General features: G+C 35.6%; 1 protein-coding gene across 11 annotated transcripts in view; it reads left to right on the top strand.

Annotated features, from left to right (window-relative positions):
• The window catches only part of RNF38 (ring finger protein 38), a 54,296-nt gene that overhangs the window by 21,522 nt on the left and 9,266 nt on the right, over positions 1-23,508 (top strand). For 3 of the 11 annotated variants that reach the window (XM_012721562.1, XM_004677516.1, XM_004677518.1), the window contains exons 2-9: positions 2,512-2,661; positions 9,831-10,024; positions 12,100-12,313; positions 15,318-15,485; positions 17,187-17,357; positions 19,552-19,713; positions 20,022-20,128; positions 21,551-21,635. In XM_012721562.1, the coding sequence (XP_012577016.1) occupies positions 9,918-10,024; positions 12,100-12,313; positions 15,318-15,485; positions 17,187-17,357; positions 19,552-19,713; positions 20,022-20,128; positions 21,551-21,635 (1,014 nt within the window). In that variant the 5' untranslated portion in view covers positions 2,512-2,661; positions 9,831-9,917. Of the gene's footprint in view, positions 1-2,511; positions 2,662-9,827; positions 10,025-12,099; positions 12,314-15,317; positions 15,486-17,186; positions 17,358-19,551; positions 19,714-20,021; positions 20,129-21,550; positions 21,636-23,508 lie in introns of all 11 variants that reach the window. The other 8 variants (XM_012721564.1, XM_012721566.1, XM_004677517.1 and 5 more) reach the window with 4 other exon arrangements.

Genomic DNA, 23,508 nt, shown 5'->3' on the forward strand with positions numbered 1-23,508 from the left:
CTCCCCTTTGATAAACTAAAAATCAGTAGACTTGGACTTTTAATTATATCTGACAATTTCTTTACCTGTGTGAAGGGGTAATTTAGGTCATAAAGCTTACCCTAATCATTATACAAGGTATGTACACCAAAAATGGGAGTTTTGGAAGTCCTCTTTAAATTCTGCCCTCAAATACACACACAGATGATAGTGTGGTATTTTTATTATCTAGAGGAGACAACTGATTTCAGTCAAACCCATCTAAATTTTGTTCCAGATCTGTAGTAAGTACAGGATTTGTATGTGGCTTTTTCCCATTATGTTTTACCTCCCTCTTTAGAGGTAAATGGAACTGCTGACCAGTGGGAAATGTAAGAGAGTATAATATGCTTGAATATTTCTAACTTGAGGCCACAGGGATTTTCTAGTTTTGATTTATATGACTGAAACCTGATTCTTGATTTATGTTTTCCCAGCCAGCTAATTGTATTAGCAGTTTGTAAAAGTGCAAGTCACACTTTAGGTATCATATAGGAAGCAGAGGTACTTACTGTGCAAATGATAAGCTTAAGAAGATTTCAAAAATATGAAGGCTACCTAAAGGAACAGACCATGTTAAGAAAGAATTACTTTTTTATTTTTTATTTTTTTTTAAAGATTTATTTATTTGTGCATACAGAACTGGGGTACAGGCCAGAGGCTCAGGGGCGGTGAGAGGCTTCACCAGAGACAGAGTGGGGAACAGAACAGGCAGATAGACGAAGTACACTGCTGAGGGGAGCAGCGGGCGGGTCAGGAGAGGTGTGCCACACCATGTGGTCACCTCCGGGGCAGGCGGGAATCGAACTCATGCGGAAGCGGCTTTAGATTCTCAATGCTGTGCTTTAACCTGCTGCGCCACCAGGGAGGGCCAAGAATTACTTTTAAAGTGGTAAAATAAACACTAGGCTGAATGAGGAATTAGGAATGTGAAATACATGTCTTCCTATGAACTCTTTTCTTAGTCCTCTGATAAACCCAAGGCTTCTATCTCTGTTGTAATTTTTGCCTGTATTATGATACTCAAGACATCTATAGTCTCAAAATATCTATTTTTGTTGTATTTTTACAACAACAGGCTCTTTGAGGGCCACTCCATATTTATCTTCTTTCATGAGGAACTCTTTGCTGGAAGGAGACAATCAGTAAATAGTCTTTGGTTCAGTAATTCTTACTTTATCATAATGGTAAAGGATATTAGCATGGCCGAAACATTTTGTATACTAATACCAATGTCTTTGCTCCAGGTGTTTTGCTTGATTTCTTAGAATGGTTTTGAAAGTAATTTGCTCTTATCAACAGGCATGGTTAGCCTATATTTCAGATACAGCAAACCAGAAACAAAAATTTACAAAGAAACTAAGAAATATTACGGTAGGATTATTAATATAACTAGTATGCCACTTAATGATCTTTCCCTTTTTCTGTTTTCTTACTGGTCAGCTATGCTGAACATTTTGCAACTTCCTGGTTATAGTGCTGTCTATTGTCAGTTACCTATCTATTCAGGGTGTACCATTATCAGAGACAGATAATGCTTTATATCTTAAGATGATTTGCTTTTCTTTCTTTTTTTTTTTTAAATAGTATACATTTCTTGAAGGTAGGAACCCATGCCTCTTTTGGTTTAGTACCTGTGACATACATTTATATGTTAGGGAATGAATAAGGCAGTGCAACTAAAAAAAAAAAGATAACCGTATCACACATACATGATCTTAAGTGCATAGACAACCAATTTTTCAGACCTTAATTCTCAAGGGCATTTTACTCAACAGTACAAGGACAACAGGTAATACTCTTGAAGTCCTTGATTAAAAATGCTACAGATAAAGTATATTTACATAGGTATTTAAGGGGATTAACCCACAATCAAGTCAGACATTTAAAACATGGCAGACATTTACTTTGGGGCTTACAATCTTGTATTTTTTAGGAAGGTCAACAGGTTTGTGTTGACTAGATTTGTGATTTCCCCCCAGTCAGAGTATATATATATTTGTCTATGCTTGCGATTACCACAGGAGTTTTGTCACAAATATTCTAAAATCTCTTGCCTTCCTTTGCATGATCATTTGGAAAGCTAACTAAAAAATAGAATGCAAAAAAATACTAATCTGAGTCTAGGCAGACACTAATCTTTCTGTACTTAATATGTGATATTTACTTGAAATTTTCTTATAATGAATACTTATCCTTTAGGATTTCAGAATTAAATCCTGCAAAAACAGATACGGAAACCTCAGAGAGGACTTTGCATTCTTAAGCAGTGCAGTTTTACCTTAACGTTTTGTAAGAATGATCCACTGCCAGAGGCAGCTTTTGCCTTCCTTATATTTGTTTTGATGTTTGAGATTAATTTTTAATTTTTCCAATGTCTGCTAACAAAATCATCATATACCTAGAAAATCCAGACTGTCCTTCATAGGCATGATTCTCCACATTGGTGCAGCTAGCCATGAACTATCCTTTTCTTCTCCCTCTTTTTCCCAGATATCTCCCGGGGCCAATTCAGCACCTCTACCTGGCCATCCTAACAAGGTGATTTGTGAAAGGGTGAGACTTCAGAGCCTGTTCCCTCTTCTCCCAAGTGATCAGAATACTACCGTTCAAGAGGATGCCCACTTCAAAGCTTTCTTCCAGGTTCTTATATATTTACCCTTTCCCTACCTAGGGCTGAAAGTCACAGATACAGTCTAGGTTGTTTCTAGGAAGGCTTGAAACAGAATTCTCACTATCTTCTTAGGGAACTTCTTTAATACAACTTTTTCAGTCAGCTTTTCTGAAGAATGTCTTCTGCTTGAGTTGCAGTTTATTATTTTTGTTAGATCTTAATTATTTGTTCTAATAGGCCAGGTTCTGTAGAAAACAGAAGATACAGAATATGTGAAATCATGTAGGAAAGGAAAATGGAAGGATGTAGTTTAAGGTCATTATTACTTATTTGCTCAATATCCAGAATTGGCAGTAATGCATCTTTCAGAGAGAAAACATGGTTTCTTGCATTCTGTAACTTTTGTTACCTGTGGATAAAATGTGATTTAAAATTTTGTTACATATGAAATGAAAATAAAATTTAGATATAAAGATTCCTAGGATGTGCTTATTATGTACATGGCCACTAAATTTTGGTCCTTGTAGAGAAGCATGTTTTAGTAATGGAAGATTACCACAAAGGAAACTACAATACAGAATTGGTAGGATGGTAGGGTTGTGGCTAACATGTTATATTTGTACATGTCTACATAAGCTTGAGTAATACAAATTACTAATCAAGGTTAGGACATTTAAATAGAACTGCTTGTTTTTGTGATAGATTGGGACTTGGCATTAGTTCTAGAAGAGAAATGCTTGTGATGCATGGAATGGAAGATTTGGGTTTCTGAAGAGAGCAGTGTAGGTGGCACAGGACTTTTTAATCGATATTCCTTGGAATTTGGGTTAGGTTCTTTGCTCTTTTGTCTTTAACCCTCATGTTAAATTAGTCTCTTACAGTTTTCTAATGTAGAGGCAAGTTCAGAAAAAAAAAATCACTTGATTATTATTATAATTTAATTTAATCTTTCTTTTCTCTAATTTTAGAACATGGCTGCTTGTGTACTTTACTCCCAAGAAAAGGGAGATTTCTTTGCCCATTTATTGTCCTGTCACTTTTCTGCATGAAACAAATCCTTTTCCTTTCCCCTTTGTGATACTATGAAACACCTACAGTTGTGATACCAAAATTGGGTGTGATTTCTTAGTTCCTTTTAAGTTTCTCATCCTTATAATAGTGGTTGCCACGTGTAAGGAGAGAACCTATCTCCTATCCTCATGAAGTAGTCTCTTTTAGTTACTTTTTCTTTCTTTTGCCTTTCCCCCTAAGTTCTTCCTTTGCTACTTGCACTTTTACTCCCCTTGTAGTACTCCCATTTAAACAGTCACCTACAGCGGCTTTTTTTTTTTTTTAAACTTGGAGCACCCCTTGTGTTTTGTTACCTTAGCTAAAAATAGTCGCTTTTGTGAGGACATCATTTACCCTGCAGCCTTCTCTAAGAGCATAGAAATGATTATTTTCCACTCCTGGCATGGGATTGGGTAGGGACTAACAGGTGGTCAGAGGACAGTGTTTTGATATTCTCTTGTATACTTAATGGGCCTGGGACCTTCCTGCATCTTTGTTGCCATCCACTCACTAGTCATCCCAGAACACAAAGTTCATCCTCTTTGAGCTCTTTCTGTCATTCATCTTTATTGTCAGTTTTCTCATTGACCTTTATACTCTGTACCTTGTTCACTTGCATGTTTCATTTTGGATCAGTCCTACTGAGAGTGTTCTAAATCTTGCATGTTTTAAGTTTGATATATTTTGTATTGCAAGTCATAAAGTATTAAGCAGATGCATGTATGCTTTAAAAGAAAAATCACCATCCAACCATGGACATCAACCATTGCCAATACTTTTGAAGCCCCCATATGATTTTTACATTTCATATCCATCGTCTGTGCCATACATGCAGCTTGAGTAAACTGCAGCTGAATTTTGTGCCAGGTACCCTTTTACTTTTCTGTGTAGTTGTACCGTATGCAATATACCTCAATACTGAACTGTTTTATTCATTTCTGAACTTAATTTTATAAGTGTAATTTTGCCATTTTGAGGTTCACCCATATTAATGCATGTGAGTGTGTAGCTGGTTCATTTCCCTGCTTTTAATATTCCTTATGTATCGACTATATGTTATCCCCTCTTTTTTGACGGACATTTAGGTAGTTTTCAACTTTTTACTAATCTTACATGTAAAACTGCTGTGGATTTTTTGTGTATTAATTGCTTAGGGTTTTCTTCTGGAAGGGTATATGTTTGCATTACATCTTTATAAAAATAAGCCTACCATATTTAAAATGCCTCCTGTATTTTTTTAATTTAAAGGTGTAAGCTTACAGTAAAATTTACCCTTTCAGTGTGATGCATACAGATGTGTAACCACCACCACAATCAAGATAGAGAATAGTTTTATCGCCCACTAGGCTACCCTTATCTATCACTTTGCTGTCAGCTGCTTCACAGTTTTGAAATTAGCAGTTTCAATATTACCAACTGGCATCAGTGATTGTGATGCAGATAGTATGCTTTTATAAAATAATCACGGATGTTAAGGGGAACTTGAATTTCATGTTGGACACAACCCTTGATTTAAGAGGTCTATATGTGTGTGTGTGAGAGAGAGAGAAGGAGGGAATGACAGCCATGTGATAACTATTTTGTAAATTTACTGGTTAACTAGGTGATTTAAATTTTTTGACTTTATATGTTTTAAATTTTCTTACATTGTTGTTTATATCTGTACAATGTTTGATTTCTCCCCTCATCTGTAGTCCCCATAATTCTCCCACCATCACAGCACTTGTGAACCATCACCATAGTCCTTTGTGTTCTTCAATCAGTGATTGAAATTTTAGTGACTTATACATGTAAAGAAATAATACTACCTTTCAGAAAGAGACTAATTCTTGGGAAAATCTTATTTTCCAGCAAATTTATGGCCAATAAAAATTCCAGTAAAAATAACCAGAGTTCTTTGATTTTTAGAAATTTGGTACACTTAAATTCATGTGTTGAAAATAAAACAGGAAAATAACTCTTGAAAATTGGTTTAAGATGAGATATAACAGATACTAAATCATGTTATATAAAGAAATAGCTTTTTGTCAGTGAGCTCAAATGTTTTTAAATACAATCATGTTTTCCAGCCATGACCTCTTAGTTAAATCTTTGAAATTACCACCCTCTCTCTGGTTACCACCACCACACTGCACTCTTCTCCAACATGAAATGTTTGAATTTCTCAGAGATCACTATTCGGCCTGTTTTTCATTGCATAAATTATCTGGAGCAACTTTGTCTTTGCTTACAGCTTTTTAATCTAATAATCTCTCTATAGTTGCCCCAAACTCCTAACTGAACTTCAACTGTCTGCAGAGCAGCTCTACATTCATAACTCAGAGTGATCTCATGGTTTTAAGTTGTGTTTACTATCTTTTCTGTTTTCAATGGTTTCCTGCTAATGCTTTACATTTTTGTTTTTAACTTGATCCATAGCTTAAAACTATATCTGCAAACATATGATGCATAAAATTTTGTGCTATGGAAGAACTAACCAGCAATGAAACATTGTATCAAGGTGAATCAGTTCTTGTGAACCAGTAACATTTTAAATTAAAAATTAAGAAAAATCTAGGACTTCGGGGGTTATTAATGTTATTCAGAAATTAAGCATGTAACCTCCCCAGCCACTGCTGGACTAGAAATTAGGACCATTGATGATAGTAACAATGTTTTCACAAGACTCATTATGATGGAATTGTGATTTTATATCAGGAAACTCTTCTCAAGCACTCTTTACATACAAAGCTGTAATTTTCCTTTTACCTTTGGTGAAAAACTTGTTATAGAAAAGTAGGTTCTGGGCCCTCCTTGGTGGTGCAGCAGGTTAAAGCATAGCACTAAGAAGCTAAAGCCACTTTTGCATGAGTTGGATTCCCTCCTGCCCCGGAGGAGATCCACATGGCGTGGCAGACCTCTCCTGACCCGCCCGCTTCTCCCCTCAGCAGTGTACTTTGTTGATCTGCCTGTTCTGCTCCCCTCTCTGTCTCTGGTGAATCCTCTCACCCTCCACATCTCTGGCCTGTACCCCAGTTCCATATGAATAAATACATAAGTCTTAAAAAAAAAAAAAGCAGGTTCTGTTTCTTTAATACTCAAAAGTTTCTTTCCCATCCTTTATAAGGAATATAATAACATCCTAGGATGACATAACATGAGTTTGCCTATGAAGATGAACCCTGAAATATTTCGACCTGAGAAATGTCAAAACTGTACATAAGTCTTGTGTGAAGTATGTAAGACTATCCACAGTGCAATTCAAAGGCAATGTATTCACTGTATTACCTTCAGCTCTTCTTCACTGATAGAAGCCTATTTAAATACATCTGAAAATAGTTTGAACAAAGACTTCATTTTGTACTGAATTATGAGCTACTCTACAGATTATTTTGTATTTTATTATATATTTCAAAGATAAAATTAACTTCCTGCTGTCTCCTCTATACCCTTCCTTTGCAAAACAAAACTGTCCTGGTGGTTATTCTATATTAGCAAGTTGCTTTATGTAGAGTTGTTAGTTTCCTAAGTGCTTTCACATCTGTTTTCTCTTTTTCATGTCTGTTTAAGCAGAATTCAGTGAATGTTTTTTCACCCGGACCAGTTTTGAATTTTTTCTTGGTTATGGAATGAATGACATCTTTTGTCATTAAGGCAAGTTAGAGAAAGTTGGGAACTTGAAAATAAATTATGCGATGCTTATTTATTTGTAAGACTGAGATGGAGTGTAGTCTATTTAGTGTTGTTCAGAGAGAGGACCAGCTGAAGTTACTGGAGAGTTTACCCTCCTTCCCACCTGGTTGCCTCATCCTCCTTTGAGCAAGAAATATCTGGGGCTCACTAGCGGTTGCTGAAGTCAGTCATTCTTATCACCAGTTTTTATGTAGAATTTGCCACCTGTTTATGCTTGGGAAATTTTTTCTCGCACAGCATCTCCCATTATCTCCAAGATTTTGATTGAGATAGACATGTTTTACACATGTGTGTATACATACATATGTTTTTGTACACATACGTGTGTGTTTTCCATATGTTTAGTGTTTAGTAGTATGCTTTCTCTTTTGGAATTATGAAATGCATTCTTAAGTCTTCAGGGTATTTTCACTTTTAATAAAGTTTTGGTTAGATGATTTAGTGTTAATAGAGTGAAATCACTGTACTCATTTTGTCTGTAATCCTATCTATACTCACTTTATTGGATGAATAATACTAATTATATAAGCCAGGTAGTTGATTTTCTTCAGATATTCCTTTCATTTCTTCAGATCTTTGTCATCATCCCTAAAGCTGTACCTTGATTCGGTACTGTAATATCTACATGATATTCTGTAAGTAAAGAGCTAATACTTTAACTAATTTAAATCAACATCTTTTGGATTTAAGTCATTGATGTTTGATACTTTGTAAAGTCAGCCACTGGCACTGAGTCAAACAAGGAGAGAAGATTTATCTGTCTGGGGATTCAAAATGTAAATTTTTCTGTTCCTGTGTGCTTTGCCTGAGAGTGTCTCTTCTTAGTTCAGTGGTCCCCAAAGTGTAGCAAACATCACCTGAGATCATGTTAGAAATGCAAATTTCTGGGCCCCAATTCAAATTTTCTGAATCAGACACTGGGAATAACCTGCGGTTTTGGATATACAACAAAAGTTTGAGCACCACTGACCTAGGTAATGTGTCTTCCAGATTCTTTTCTGTTTTTACTTTTGTCAAAACATCTTATGGTAGCTTAATTCTAGGTAAGCTTTTATATTATTTTCTAAACTTAGATATATCTTAAGTTTAGACAATGGGGGGAAGCAATGAAAAGTTTAGAACAAACTTGCAGTTTAAATTCTTGTGGCAGAAATACCTTTGGTTTCTGTGTGCCCCTTCAGATAGAGTAGACATGTTTTCTTACAGACTGTATGTTAACGGCATCCCTTTTGTTGGTCTGGATAAGGTCTTATCTTGGGTCCTGGGGGCATCAAAAAACAAACCTGGTATATTTCTTAAGACAAAAGAGCCATGGGCTTAACTTTCATCAAGTACTCCCAAGGTCTTGATTGTACTGTTTTAAAACCACAGTAATTAGGGTATTTTTGTCAAGAGTCCTCTGATGATTTACTCTAACCAATGGTTACTTTCCAGACTTTACTACACTGCTATAATCTGGGATTTTGATTCATTGCATCAATGATTTCTACTGTTTGTTTTTTCCTGCATCATTTATATTTAATGTGTTAATAATATTTTTCAAGAGTAAGAGAGCATTCATATAAAGTAAAGTAAAATTTTCTGAAAGGGTGTACAAGAAACAACTTTGAATCTTTATATATTTGGCAAGGTCTTTGGTTGGTGGAGTATCAAATTCCAGATTTAATGTTATTTTTCCCTCACAGCACTTTTAGGATCTTTCTTCTTTGGGAAGTTTAATGCTAATCTACTTTGTATTTCTTTTTCTTTTTTTAAGATTTATTTGTTTATGCATATAAGAACTGGGGTACAGGCCAGGGGTGAGGATTCACCAGAGACAGAGTAGGGAGCAATTTTATAGCTAGGAAGCAAGACTTAACCCTGAAAATTTGAGCTTTCCCTCAGTCTAAAGCAGATAAAGAATTATCCACCACTCCTATAATCTTCCTGAAACCCCAGGTGTTTCCCAAGTGTTACATCTTTCTAATTAGTCTCAAACTGATAACCTAGACTAGTTGACTATTCATATTTGTAATTTTATCCTTGTAGCGTTATTAAAGAACATAAATGTAATGACCTTAAGCAATAGGAATAGGAGATAGAACAGTGTGATTTAGAATCAGATCAACGTCCTACCCCATCCTAAATAGATCTCTGCTGAGAATTGATGCTAAAAAGAGTACTTATTAACTGATGGGAAAGTGTTGTGGAATTTCTCAATTGGATTAAGTTTTAACAGATTAAGTACCATACAGTTGCATGTTACTCTGTAGTGTACCTTTATATTCTTAATGATAATGAATTTTATAATGATTATAGGAAATAGAATTCACTTTTTATTTGGTATCATTTACTTTGTATCTCTTCTTTCCCCATCTTTTTTTAAGGTATATTTTGATGTTATGCCTCCCACCCCCTTTACATATGTGTAATATATTTGCACATGCTTATACAGGGATAAAAAATCTTAATTGACAGATTTTCATTGCATTAGCAGAGTGAAGATAGTCCAAGTCCCAAGCGACAGCGCCTTTCTCATTCAGTGTTTGATTATACATCAGCATCACCAGCTCCCTCACCACCAATGCGACCATGGGAGATGACATCAAATAGGCAGCCCCCTTCAGTTCGACCAAGTCAACATCACTTCTCAGGGGAACGATGCAACACACCTGCACGCAACAGAAGGAGGTTAGTTTATTACAATTGATTTCTTCTATTTTCTTTCATTGGTCAATTTGAAAGTTTTTTCAACACATGAAAGCATTTTTTTCCTGTGGACATTTTGTAAACAGATTAACACAGAAGCTCATATGCTCACATACAAAATACTATGAAGTTATAATCTAAAATGATCAAGCTGTAACTTTACTTATGGGTTCAATTGCTTATGGTTTAAAAGTTGGTAGGCTAGCCTGCCATTCTGATCATGGGAAAATGTATTTTATAGTGAAAATTGAACATGAATACATCAAATGCCCCCTTCCTCCTCTTTATGTGCTAAACTCTATTATTCCCTTGTTACACATTTTTGTATCTAAGAATATACCCTAAATGTATTGTTCTTTTAATGTTTTTTATTAAACTTTCTTTTCAGTATGGCTAATGAGTTCCTTTATTTTAACTAGTTTGTCTTTATATTGCTAGAGAATGACTATACCCAGTTTCTCATCCTTAAAAAGAGTAATGTTAGGAATCTTTATTTTTACATCGCCTGGTGTGTGTATTCAATAGGATATAACTGTAGACATATGATTCCTATATTATAGAAAGATTCTGGACCAGAAAGAGTGTGTCAGAAGTATTTCCAGGTGGTAGTACTACTAACTAGCTTTGGGCTCATAAAGTATCATACTCTGTGTTCATAGTAACACAAAGGAGGTATAAGGAAAGCTTACCTAAAAAACTTAACTTCAGGCCTATTCTGTCCAGAGCGTGTGCTATTCTGTACTCCATTCTTATTTTAGTACTTTAACATGGCTAATTAAAAGCTTAGCTGCCAGATTTCTTCACAGAAGCAGAGTGCAAGCAGTTGAAACTGCTTGTCTAGTATGACAAGCATAACTGTAGTCTAGTATGATTTCAAATAAAAAGATAAGCACACAATTAGGAAATCACCAAGCAGTTGAAGAGAACCAACAAAGTAAAAGAACCTGAACACTGTAGAACAAAGAACTTGAGGAAAAAGTTAATGAGAACAAACAAATAGAATTTGAGAGTAAATGTAACAGAGAAGTTTGAATTATTATACAGAGAATAGCTTATGTATGTTGACATGATTTAACCTATATATATATATTGTGTGTGTGTGTGTGTGTGTGTGTGTGTTATTTATTTATTTATTTTTCTTTCTTAGATTGGAAGCAGTGACTTGTAGTGATGAGCATACCTAGTGCCCTGGTCTTGGTTTCTAAATACCATTTAGCAATTAAAAGAGCATGTGGTCTTCTTCAAACTGTTTAATTCCAGGACTGATGTAGGGAGGGGGAAAAAGATCCTAAGGCATATTAGTTTTGGGGTATTTAAGAAAGTGCTCAAAAGGGTAGAAATGTATTGGAAAGGGCATGGGAGTCAAACTGAAATACTCCTATTGAAATATATATAGATTTTGACGAAGCTATACTAAAAAATAGTGACAAGACAGTTAAAAATGGAGCAGAAAAACGAGGATGGTGTGTCAAGAGAAGCATTAAGGACCTATGTCAATTATTCCCATTCTCAGCATTTCTTCAGCTAGTATTTTATTTGCAGTTATCAACAAATCGAATGTTTTTCTGTTATTTCATATATTTACCACTTTTAATTTTTTTTTTTAATTGTCATTTGGGCCATACAAGAACACAGTACTTTTTGTATGTCTTAACCAAATCAACAAACATAAGGTGCCCCATTAGGCGTATGAAGAATACTAGCAAAATAACTGAAGATTAAAATTTGTTTTGTAATGTTTATAAAATAAAGAGGACACAATGATAGGTTAAATTATATGAAATTATTACACTTATCTAATCGTCTTATAGCCAGGTTTCATGTTAACCAAAAATAGACACACTGGTTGGTTATTGAGTTCTAAACATTTTGAGAACTGATTGCAGTTTTATTTAAACATGGATGTTTTATTTAAATTTTAAGGTGGGAAACCCCAGCTGTTAGCACTTAATATTCACGTTTACCAAAGCGCATACCACTGATGGGTTGCAAAGGACAGAGTACTAATGAATCACAACAGTGAATATTATAATTTTTTGATACTTCTTACATTACAGTCCTCCTGTCAGGCGCCAGAGAGGAAGAAGGGATCGACTGTCTCGACATAACTCCATTAGTCAGGATGAAAACTATCACCATCTCCCTTATGCACAGCAGCAAGCAATAGAGGAACCTCGAGCCTTCCATCCTCCGAATGTATCTCCCCGTCTGTTACATCCTGCTGCTCATCCACCCCAGCAAAATGCCGTAATGGTTGATATACATGATCAGGTATAGTACCATAATGTGTGGAAAATAGAGGTGCTAAAAGTTTGCGCAGTTTGAGGTTGTTTAGGTTTTATTTTAAATTTCAAAAATATATTTATATCCAAGGAAATAGTTTTTCCTAAGATGAAGCTGTTTTAGTTAAGTTCCTAATTTTATACAGCTTCCATTTTCTTCTGAGAGAAGACAAAGGGGACAGAAATCAAAGACCACTAAGTTTGATTCCTTTCCTACATAGGACACCATTGGGACTGCAGCAGTCTAGAAAGCATACATACTCTCTTTAGAGAACGGAATCTTCATTTTAATTCTCAAAGGACTCCCCCCGATTTTTCAAGGACAATAAGTAGTTAACCAGGTTCATAAAGAACTATAAATGAAAGCCAGTAGAAATAAATATACAGTGAGTTTAGATAACCTTCAGCAGCATATTTAATGGTGTGACTTTGAGCACAGTAGTGCTTTTTACTTGGAATGTGTCAGCATGATCAGTATTATCAAATATGTTCAGTATTGATTGAAACCAGACTAAGCCAGGACAAAGGCAAGAAAAAAAGAATAAAAAAGGAGCAAATAACACCATCAATATTTGTGTATGAAATAGATCATATAAACAGAAAATCCCAAGCACCTTAGCTGAATCACTATTTTAAGACTCATGAACAGGTTGATACATTACAAAAACAGATACACAACAGTTGGTTTTATTTCTTAATAGTGGAATCAAACATACTTGAAAACTTTAGATAAATTTACACTAATAAGCAACCCAGTTTTTTTTTTAATAGGTAAGTGTTAGCAGTGAGGGTGAGGAGGAGACACGCAGATGGCAACTATAAATTTAAAGAGATGTTCATATTCATTGTAATATGGAAGCCATTTTTGGATCCTGGTTTAAAAAACTCAAAAATCATTTATATTGATGACACAATTGATATTTTGGACATTGACTTAATATTTTAGGTATGATAATGCTATTTAAGTGTTTTTTAAGAAGAACTGAGATAAACACACACACACACACACACATATTTTATATATCATACATAAAATGATAGGCACCTGGGGTTTGCTTTAGGAAAATATAGTAAAGGGTAAAGTACTAGGGCTGGATGGGCTATGTATGGCTTAATGATTTTGGAGCCTAGGTGATGGATTTAGGGATTCATTAAACTATGTTTTTTGTTAAAGATTTTATTTTATGCATAGAAGAGTTGGGGCGTAGGCCAGAAGTGGGGGTTGGGTGTTAGGATTCACCAGAAACAGAATGGGGAGCATAACAGGCAGATCCACGGAAACTCACTGCTTGCAGAAGCAGAAGGTGAGACAGGAGAGGTCTGCTGCGCCAGCCATGTGGGTCAGCTCCCTGAATGGGGGTTGAACCCAGACTACAGAGGTAATAGTGCTGAGACTTAACCACTAGGTCACCAGGGAAACCCTCATTATTCCACTCTTAAGCATGCGTGAAATTGTCCATAATAATCAAATTTTAAAATACAAATTTTAGCCCTCCCTGCTGACATGGCGGGTTAAAGCACTGCACTAAGAAGGTAAAGCCACTTCCGCATGAGTTGGATCCCCACCCCAGAGGTGATCCACATGGCGCAGCAGACCTCTCCTGACTGGCCTATTCTGCTCCCCACTCTGTCTCTGGTGAATCCTCTCATTGCCTCTGTACCTCTGACCTGTACCCCAGTTCTGTATGTATAAATAAATCATTATTAAAAATAATTTGAGGCCCTCCCTGGTGGCGCAGCGGGTTAGAGCACTGCACTGAGAAACTAAAGCCACTTCCGCATGGGTTCGATACCCGCCTGCCCCGGAGGTGACCACATGGCGTGGCAGACCTCTCCTGACCCGCCCGCTGCTCCCCTCAGCAGTGTACTTAATCGATCTGCCTGTTCTGCTTCCCGCTCTGTCTCTGGTGAATCCTCTCACCCTCCGCATCTCTGGCCTGTACCTCAGTTCTGTATGAATAAATAAATAAATCTTTAAAAAAAATAATAATAATAATTTGAAAAGTCCATAACATGACAGTATTAACAAAAGATATTCAAGACCTCCATGTAAAACAAAAAACCTTAATGAATGACTGACAACCTACTAGAAAACAGGCAATAAGGGAATGTTACAGATTATTTATAGAAAAGGAAATATAAATTATTAATAAACATATTAAAAGATGTACAACCTCTGATCACAAATGCAAATTTGTTGATAGTTCTTTCTTTGTTCAGGTAAGTCCATGCTTATAATCCACATATATCTAGAGTAGAGGTGTGAGAAAAGTGGGTCCCTATTGTTACTATTGGGATTGTGACTTACTCCAGCCTGCCTTTTGGAAAAGTTTAAAGTAGAATTACCTTTAACCTGAGAATCCATCTGAAATAAATGAAACTACTATGAAAGGCTATAGGTTCAGTATTTTTCATAATTGTTTCTGTTGGCACAAGTGACAACTTGAATGTCCATTAATGTATGAATATAGTTCTGTTTTTTTGAGTTATACCTGAAATAAATGGTTAGTATCCAAAAAGAATTTAACTTCCTTGAAGAAATGGCTACAGTGTTAATTATAAAAATAAGTTGCCGGGTAATATATCAGTTTCATTAAGAAAACAAAGACAACCTAACATGACAACAGTTTGTGGGTAATGTTTAGATATGTTCATTTATTTATAGAGAAAGATAAAAGGATATATTTACATTTAAGGTTGGCCTATGGAGGAGGAAGCCTTTTAACTTTATCTGTAAGGCAGGCTAGAATAGTTAATGTGCAATTTGTTATTACGGACTTTCAAACCTTTCTGAGGGAAGAGTTTAGGTCTAATTTGTGAATTATCATTCACCCCTCTATTCGATGACAAACTCTAGTTGGAACAATCTCCAGTTGTAATGATTGTAAAACTCTTTGCAGCTTAAAAAGGGAATCAGTAAGGCTTTATTGGTTACAGAAATGTTAATTTTTAGTAGTTAATACACAGCTAACTTTCTGGTTTTCTTCCATTAGCTCCATCAGGGCACAGTACCTGTTTCTTACACAGTAACAACAGTTGCACCACATGGGATTCCACTCTGCACAGGCCAGCACATCCCTGCTTGCAGTACACAACAGGTCCCAGGATGCTCTGTGGTTTTCAGTGGACAGCATCTCCCTGTCTGTAGTGTGCCTCCTCCAGTAAGTATGTGCAGTCCCTTTTTAGCGTGGCTGAGTGCATTGTAGATGCAAACAGAAAAGGCAGTTTTTTTTTGTGACAAATGTCAATATCTTCCTTATAGTAACAATTTAGTAAAATTAGCTTTAAAACTTAATATATTTGGGTCCTTCCTGGTGGCGCAGTGGGTTAAAGCACAGCACTGAGAAGCTAAAGCCACTTCGGCATGAGTTTGATCCCCACCCAGGAAGTGATCCACATGGCGCGGCAGCCCCCTCCTGACCCTCACGCTGCTCCCCTTAGCCATGTACTTCATCAGTAGTCCTGTTCCACTCCCCACTCTGTCTCTGATGAATCTTCTCACCATCCCAGAGCTGGCCTACACCCCAGCTCCGTATGCATAAATAAATCTTTAAAATGTATATATATTTTTACATTAATTAAATTATGCATACTGAAAATCATGAAGTCCATCAACACTGTTTATAACTAAGGCTTCATAATAGAGGATATTGGACTAGTTTTAATAAGAGGATATTGGACTAGTTAAGACTTTCATGATCAACAGAATAATCTGTTCTTTTTTTTTTTAGATTTATTTATTTATGCTTACAGAACTGGTGTACAGGCCAGAGGTGTGGTGGATGAGAAGATCCATCAGAGACAGAGTGGGAAGCAGAATAGGCAGATCTACTGAAATACAATGCTGAGGGGAGCAGTGGGCAAGTCAGGAGAGATCTGCCATGCCATTTGGGGCAGCTCCCTGGCAGGGGATCGAATTCATGCTGCAGTGGCTTTGGAGAGCTTCATAATGCAGTGCTTTAACCTGTTGCATCACCAGGGAGAGCCCACTTTCTGGGTTTTAATGAGCGCTTTGAGTGCACGGTCTTATTTATTCTTCATCGTAGAATAACTGTGGTGAAAATGGTATCCCTCTTAGGTGATGAAATTGGTTTGCTTAATGTCACTGACTACTTAGTATGAGAGTGCAGGGATTCACATCCATTTCTTAATGTATCTTTCCATTTATCCTCCTAACCCCCTGGGCGAAACTCATTTCGTAAATGAGGTAGCTGATACAATAGGAGATTAAAATGACTCCTTTAAGGTCAATAATGTCTTCAAAATAAAATACTTTGCTAAAACTACATTAACCTTAGTCTGAAAGTGAGATTAAAATAAACATACACATAAAAAATTCCTCTACCACTTTAGCAGATTAATTTACCAGTGCTTAGTTTCTTTGGCATAGAACCAGGGTGGGTGCTAAGTTAGCAGACTAATATACTGAAAAAAAAAACAAACAACAACAACTTTTAGTTGTGAATTGGGCTCTTAAAAATTTAAAAATTTTAGAAAGAAAAAACTACAAGATTACAAAGGAGAATTTGGAATCCTGCTATATATTAAATTAAGTAGAGATCTTTTTTGTCTGCATCACTCTTCTCTCAGTTCATAGGAGTTTAAAAGGCCAAAGGGAAAGTTAGGTGTTTTGACTGTTCATACCTATATATAATACAGTTTTTAACTCTATGAGTAAAATACTTATATAGGTATCTGTATTTTACTAGTGAATGCAAAAATACATTAGTATTTCATTCTTTAAGTTATAAAAACATTTTGGTATGGTTTTTGGAGTGATAATGTAATGACTTTCTATCTCAGTATGTAGGGTTTTTCAGTTATATATTCTGACACTTTTAACAAAACCATTTCTCTTACAGATGCTTCAAGCATGTTCAGTTCAGCACTTACCAGTACCATATGCTGCGTTCCCACCCCTTATTTCTAGTGATCCATTTCTTTTACATCCTCCTCACCTTTCTCCCCATCATCCTCCTCATTTGCCACCACCAGGCCAGTTTGTCCCCTTCCAAACACAGCAATCACGATCGGTAGGTGTCTCTGTTCTTGTGTCTTTAAATTTTGGCATGGTCTAACTTCCTGGTTCTTAAAAAAAATTAAGGGATCTACAGACATAGAAATTAATATAAATACATTCATCTTAAAGTTTCTTAAAACTTTCTAGTAGTTAATTTTGTGTGTTAGCTAATTTAAAATTGTTCCTTTTTACTTAGAATCCTTCAGGAAATCTGCAGAAAAATTTAACTAAATTGATTTTCCCTTTCTTATATTTCTAAATTGGAAAGTAAAACTAAGTTATTTATACTTGTTAGAATAGGATGTGTATTCCTTGAATTGTTTTTGCAGGTCTGTTTGTTTTTTTCATTGTATTCTGATGAAAAGTAGATGTAATCATCTGTTAACATAGTTAAATCTTTCCAGAGACTGGAATGTAGCTGAGGCATATTACTGGGGTGTAAGGGTTTGAGGGGTAGATAAACACTATGTAAATTGAAAGGGCACAGGAACTTTTTTGGACAGGCCAAGGTAAACATCTGAACCATTAGATATTAAGAGAGAATAGAAGCAAGACTACACGGTGGAAATGCTAGAGTGGAAGTTTTCATCCCTCTGGAAGGAACATGACAACATTCTAATAGAGTCTAACCATCTTTTACAAAGTATATATTCATTAGCTGGGTCTCGGGGAGAGGTAACCTTATCTGGCTGTGCTCCTGAAAACTGTAAAAGCCAATTATGATAGAAATTTGACTAATATGAAGAGTTAAAACCATTTCTGCAAGGAATCTTTTATTAAATTCAAGATAGGATTCCTCAACTTCAGTATCTGAGAATTCAAGGTTAAAGCAAAACTTAGCCATCACTTGCATTTGAATTGGGAATTGTTTCTTTTTGTGTGTGTGTGAATGTTTTCTTTTGAATTTGGAGTTCTTTAAAAGGTCCAGTCACAGAACCAAATCAGAACTTATGTTCACTTATGTTGTCACCACAGCCTCAGTTTTGATTTCTCTCAAATGTACATAGGCTTTCAAACTTGTGTTTATAATTACTTATATTGGAATAATGCATTTGTTGGTCTGCACAAGGAAATTCAACCAGCATTTATGAGTACATGTTCTTGAGAATAGATCTGAAAATGTCAACACAAAGACACATAGTGTCAGCTTATGAATGGGTAAAGCATGGTGTATAAATTGGATTATTATTAAATCATAAAAAGAATTGAAGTACTGATAAACTACAAGGTTATGGATAAACCCTAAAAACCTGCTAACTGAAAGACACCAGATACATATGAAAACAAATCCATATGAGATATGCAGAATATGCAGACAAGAAATAAAAGGTACACTAATAGTTGCCCAGACTGGGTGTGGAGGGATTGATGAGTAGGGACTGCCATGGGTATGGGTAATTTTTGGCAGGAGAGGAATGATAAAAATGTCCTGGAAATAGATTGTGGTGACCGTTGTATAACTCTTATACTAAATTCCATTGAATTGTAACCTTTAGCTATGTCAATTTTGTACTATGTAAAACATCTCAAAACTTTTAAAAGCATAAAGACGTGTTGTGGGCTTCTCATAGCACTGTGTGCTTCTTATATATTATCTCAGTATTCACCAACATACTTTTGAAATAGGTAATAAATATGTCAGTTCTATAGATAACAATTCTGAGGTCCAAATTAATTTGTACATTCACATGACTGATTAGTGAGAGCACCAAGAGTAATGTCAAAGCTCATAAACTTTCTACTGTAGCATAATGTCTGCTGTATCTTACCCCAGTTAGCCATGACCCATATAGGATATGACTTAGAAATACATACCATGTTCAGTTTCATCTGTTGAAGGTTAATAAGTCTCAAAAAAATCTATGAACGAACATATCAGTGTGCCGTGGCCAGGTAGTTTTAATTTTTATGACATTGGTCTTTTATTCTGCATGACTTTTGGTCTTTTCCTTCTATCATTTTAAGAGAAAGTTCAAAGAGTAAAAAAAACAGTATATCCTTTAAAGGATGGTAGAGATGTTTATTTTAGAGACTTGTTTTTTTATTGAAATTAATTAGACTATACTACAGACTGTATGGCCAGGTGTTTGAATTTAGGGTAATGTGAACGTGGAGATGCATGACCTTAAAGATTGGGGGTGGGATTGTTATTAATAAGCACTCTGTATCTAAATGCTGGAAGTTTGGTTTTTCCCCCCCCACCTCAGCCTCTGCAAAGGATAGAAAATGAAGTGGAACTCTTGGGAGACCATCTTCCAGTAGGAGGCTTTACTTACCCTCCATCAGCTCATCCCCCAACATTACCTCCATCAGCTCCTTTGCAATTCTTAACACATGATCCTTTGCATCAAGAGGTGTCCTTTGGAGTAGTAAGTGTTGATTCATTGTTATTAATTTACTTGCTTTGATAATTTAGTTTTGAGTTGTATCACTGTAACTCTACTTGAGAATTTTAAATGCATTCTTGAAAATCTTCAGTTGGAAATTGTATTTAGAAATATACTTAAGTGTATGTTTTAAGTTAGTTGTGACAACTATGTTGAATTAATACTTAAGAAATATTAAATACACTTGAACAGTAGAGGACTTTAGGTATTCAGAAGAGAAGTTATCTGACAGATTAAATAATTCTAGAGGTAGAATGATACTAAATCATTGTAACATTTTCCCCTACCAGCCTTATCCTCCTTTTATGCCTCGACGACTCACAGGACGTAGTAGATACCGATCTCAGCAGCCAATACCACCTCCCCCATATCATCCCAGCTTACTACCATATGTGTTGTAAGTTCTCTTCTATTAATGAGTTCTGAATTTTGATTCTCTTACTCTTTGAATGTCTTTTATGTGGTATACAGAGAGTGTTAGATATTTTTGTTTTATGTTAAGGGGTTGAAATGGGAACTGTAACAGAAAGAAACAGGCCAAAGACATGGGAGATAGGAGGGAAGAAGAAATTTATGAGCCAAAAAAGTAAATTTACATCAAAAAAATGAAAACATTTAAAGCTTTTTGCCTTAACAGCTGGGATCACTTGCACCTTCTTGATTTATGCAACTTTTGATGCTTGTTTTTCTCTCAAAGAGGAAAAGAGAATGTTTCTTAGGCAATATTCTGCAAAGGTTGAAAATATGGCCAAATCTCTGTTTCATAGATTAAACATTTCTTTATTTCTGTTTCATGTAATGAAGTCTAGAAGTAGATAATTTTAGCCCTATAACTAGGATTGGTTATACTGCCTTCATACAGTTTCCTCTACATTAGATGACCTTTCAGACTCTTAACAGTTTCCCATTCCAGCTAACAAAATGGGTCTCTCTGCCTAATTTGTTTCTTTCACAAGTACTTCCTTAAGAGTATAGCTATCTGGCCCTCCCTGGTGGCGCAGTGGGTTAGGACACAGCACTGCAAGCTAGCTGCAGCTGCTTCAGTGCGAGTTTGATACCTGGCCCCAGAAGTGATCTGCATGGAGCAGCAGCCCTCTCCTCTCTTGCCCGCTGCTCCCCACACTATCTGGTGAAGCCTCTCACCACCCCTGTGCCTCTGGCCTGTACCCCCGTTCTATATGCATAAATAAATATTTTTTTAAAAAATAAGTGAAAGTGTAGCTATTAACTCCTGCCTATATCTATCTCATTGACCAGAATTGACTCATATGACTATAACTACCTTCTAAGAAGACTAGGAAATGTAGTTTTTATTTCAGAAGACCAGCACACTATTTGAGTGATTGTAACTTTATGTAAGTCATAAAGCTGCTATTTTTTAATTTGAAACTGATTTTAAAATGTATATGACTACACAAAGTCATACAAATTTTAAAATCAGTTTCTAATTTAAAAACAAACAAGAAACCTTCCTGGGGGTTATGGATGACTTCACAGTACTGAGTCTTATGGTCTACTTACAATATATTTCTTTATTCATATTTTTAAAATTATCTGGTAGTATTTTATACATTTTATTAATATATAAGTTATGCCCTACTTTTGTTGAATACATTCTTGTGTTTTCTTTTTTCTGCTATTGTGGGTGGTATTTTTTAATGTCAGGTTTAATTGTTTATTGCCAGTAAAATCATCCTCTTTTAAATACTGATTACACTGACTGTTCCTCATTCCTATAGATTTGGCTTTGTTCTTTCTGTCTTGTTCACTGAAATAATGTGCTAGTGTATCGATACTAGTGTTATTATTGTCACTGTAGATCCATGCTTCCAGTGCCACCTGCCGTGGGGCCAACTTTCAGCTTTGAATTGGATGTGGAAGATGGAGAAGTAGAAAATTATGAGGTTAGTAGGTAAACTGAATATAAGACATAGTATATGCATAAAAAGTATTGTTCTACTTATCTAATTAAATATTAATTAGGTAATTACTTTGTACATTACAAATATGCCCTGAAAGTATTTAGCATACTCAAGGGTATTTCATCCAGTACCACACAGCTGTGATAAGATTGGTGCTGTTAGAATTACATATAGTTCTTGAGAGATTGGTGAATTGCGATGGGTTGTTCCTGAAAAAATGCTGTGGAAGTATTTGAGCCAATTCTTAAAGAACAAGAAAGCAGGGATGAGTAAGTTGCAACAGAACATTATCTGAATGTTCTGCAATTGCTTGTGAAGAAACAGAATCAAATAGATGACAACTTTTAACTTAGATACTGTTGAAGCTACTATTTGAGATTAGGAATAGATGCAGTAGGGTTTGGATGGTAAATGCGGATTTGGATATGTTAAATGTGAGTGAGTGACTGACTGACTGACTTCTATTTGATGCTGCCAGCTATCCCTTACCCAGCCTCAATTTAAATACAACAGTTTAGGTGAACTTCAAAAACCTGGGACAGGGAAGAGATATACATACAGACACAATCTTAGACCTTTGTTTTATTTAATGCATGTGGAAGAGATTTAGCCAAATGCTTTTTATTCTTGCATAGTTTTTCAAAATGCTATTATATCCCACTCCCAGGTTTCTTGAGAGAGAAGAGGTCTATAATAACTTTTGATTCTGCATTGTTTATGTTAGTGTGTACAAAGCAGAAAGAAAAAAAATTGGTTATCCTGTAGGCATTTTGTATTACAATCAAATCATGATACAGAAAAGACATTCTTCATTAAACTTTGATGTACTTATTATAGGAAAATAGTGATAACGTCTCTGTTTTAAAAAAAAAAGATTTTGGTATTTAATCCTTTTCTGAACTGTATTTGGAGTTGACTGTTTGACATTATGCATTGTCATACTTTAATCTGATCAGAAAGTCTTACTTGCTTTTCTGGTTTTAATTCATGGCATACACACCTACAACACTCCCTACTCCATGGTGCTCATAATTTTCTGAATCTGTTCTATACATTCTTGCCTAATTGCTTTTTTACTCCCTTTGATCCTTCTGCCTGAGAACACTTGCCCTACACTTTGGGTTATGGGTATTTTTCTAGACCCAGCTATCTCTGGAAAGCATTTTTAGTCAATTTCCAGATCTCAATGAGTTACTTGTTTTTGTTTTTATAAAACCATATGTGCTAGTGATGTCCTTCTGGTGTCTAGATTGCTAGGTCATATACATTTGTTGAGTACTTCATTATAATTCATACTCTATCTAGTAAGGAGTTAATGAACATTTTCTATTGGCTGTAATGGTCACAAATTCTATTAGTTCACCATAGTATCCTATAGTATATGTAATAGTATTGTAAGTATATGTCAGCTATATTAAATTTTATGTTAATTGTAATTAGCAACAAATAAACAATAATTTTCAAATACCTATTTTAGCATTTAGAAGGATTCAGGAGTATGGTGAAGGGATAGCAATTTATTTAAATGACCCAGTTCTCCAAGTAAAGCTGTCACAAGGGCAGTGTTGTGGCACTATCATATTAAAACACCTAGCTATTACAGCATTAATCATTGAGGTTTGAAAATTAATTCTATTCCTTTCATTGTCTGTCACCTTTTATTTGTTCTCATCCTCTTAATCCTGACTTTAAAAGAGGGAGAACAATACACAAAAGATTGCCTGATTGTAGGTTAAACTACAGCCATTAAAAATGGGTGGCCCGGCCCTCCCTGGTGGCGCAGCGGGTTAAAAAGCACTGCACTGAGAAACTAAAGCCACCTCCGCATGAGTTCGATTCCCGCCTGCCCCGGAGG

Source organism: Condylura cristata, unplaced genomic scaffold, assembly GCF_000260355.1.
Source record: "Condylura cristata isolate star-nosed mole 26May11 unplaced genomic scaffold, ConCri1.0 scaffold00006, whole genome shotgun sequence".
Classification (NCBI taxonomy): Eukaryota; Metazoa; Chordata; class Mammalia; order Eulipotyphla; family Talpidae; genus Condylura; species Condylura cristata.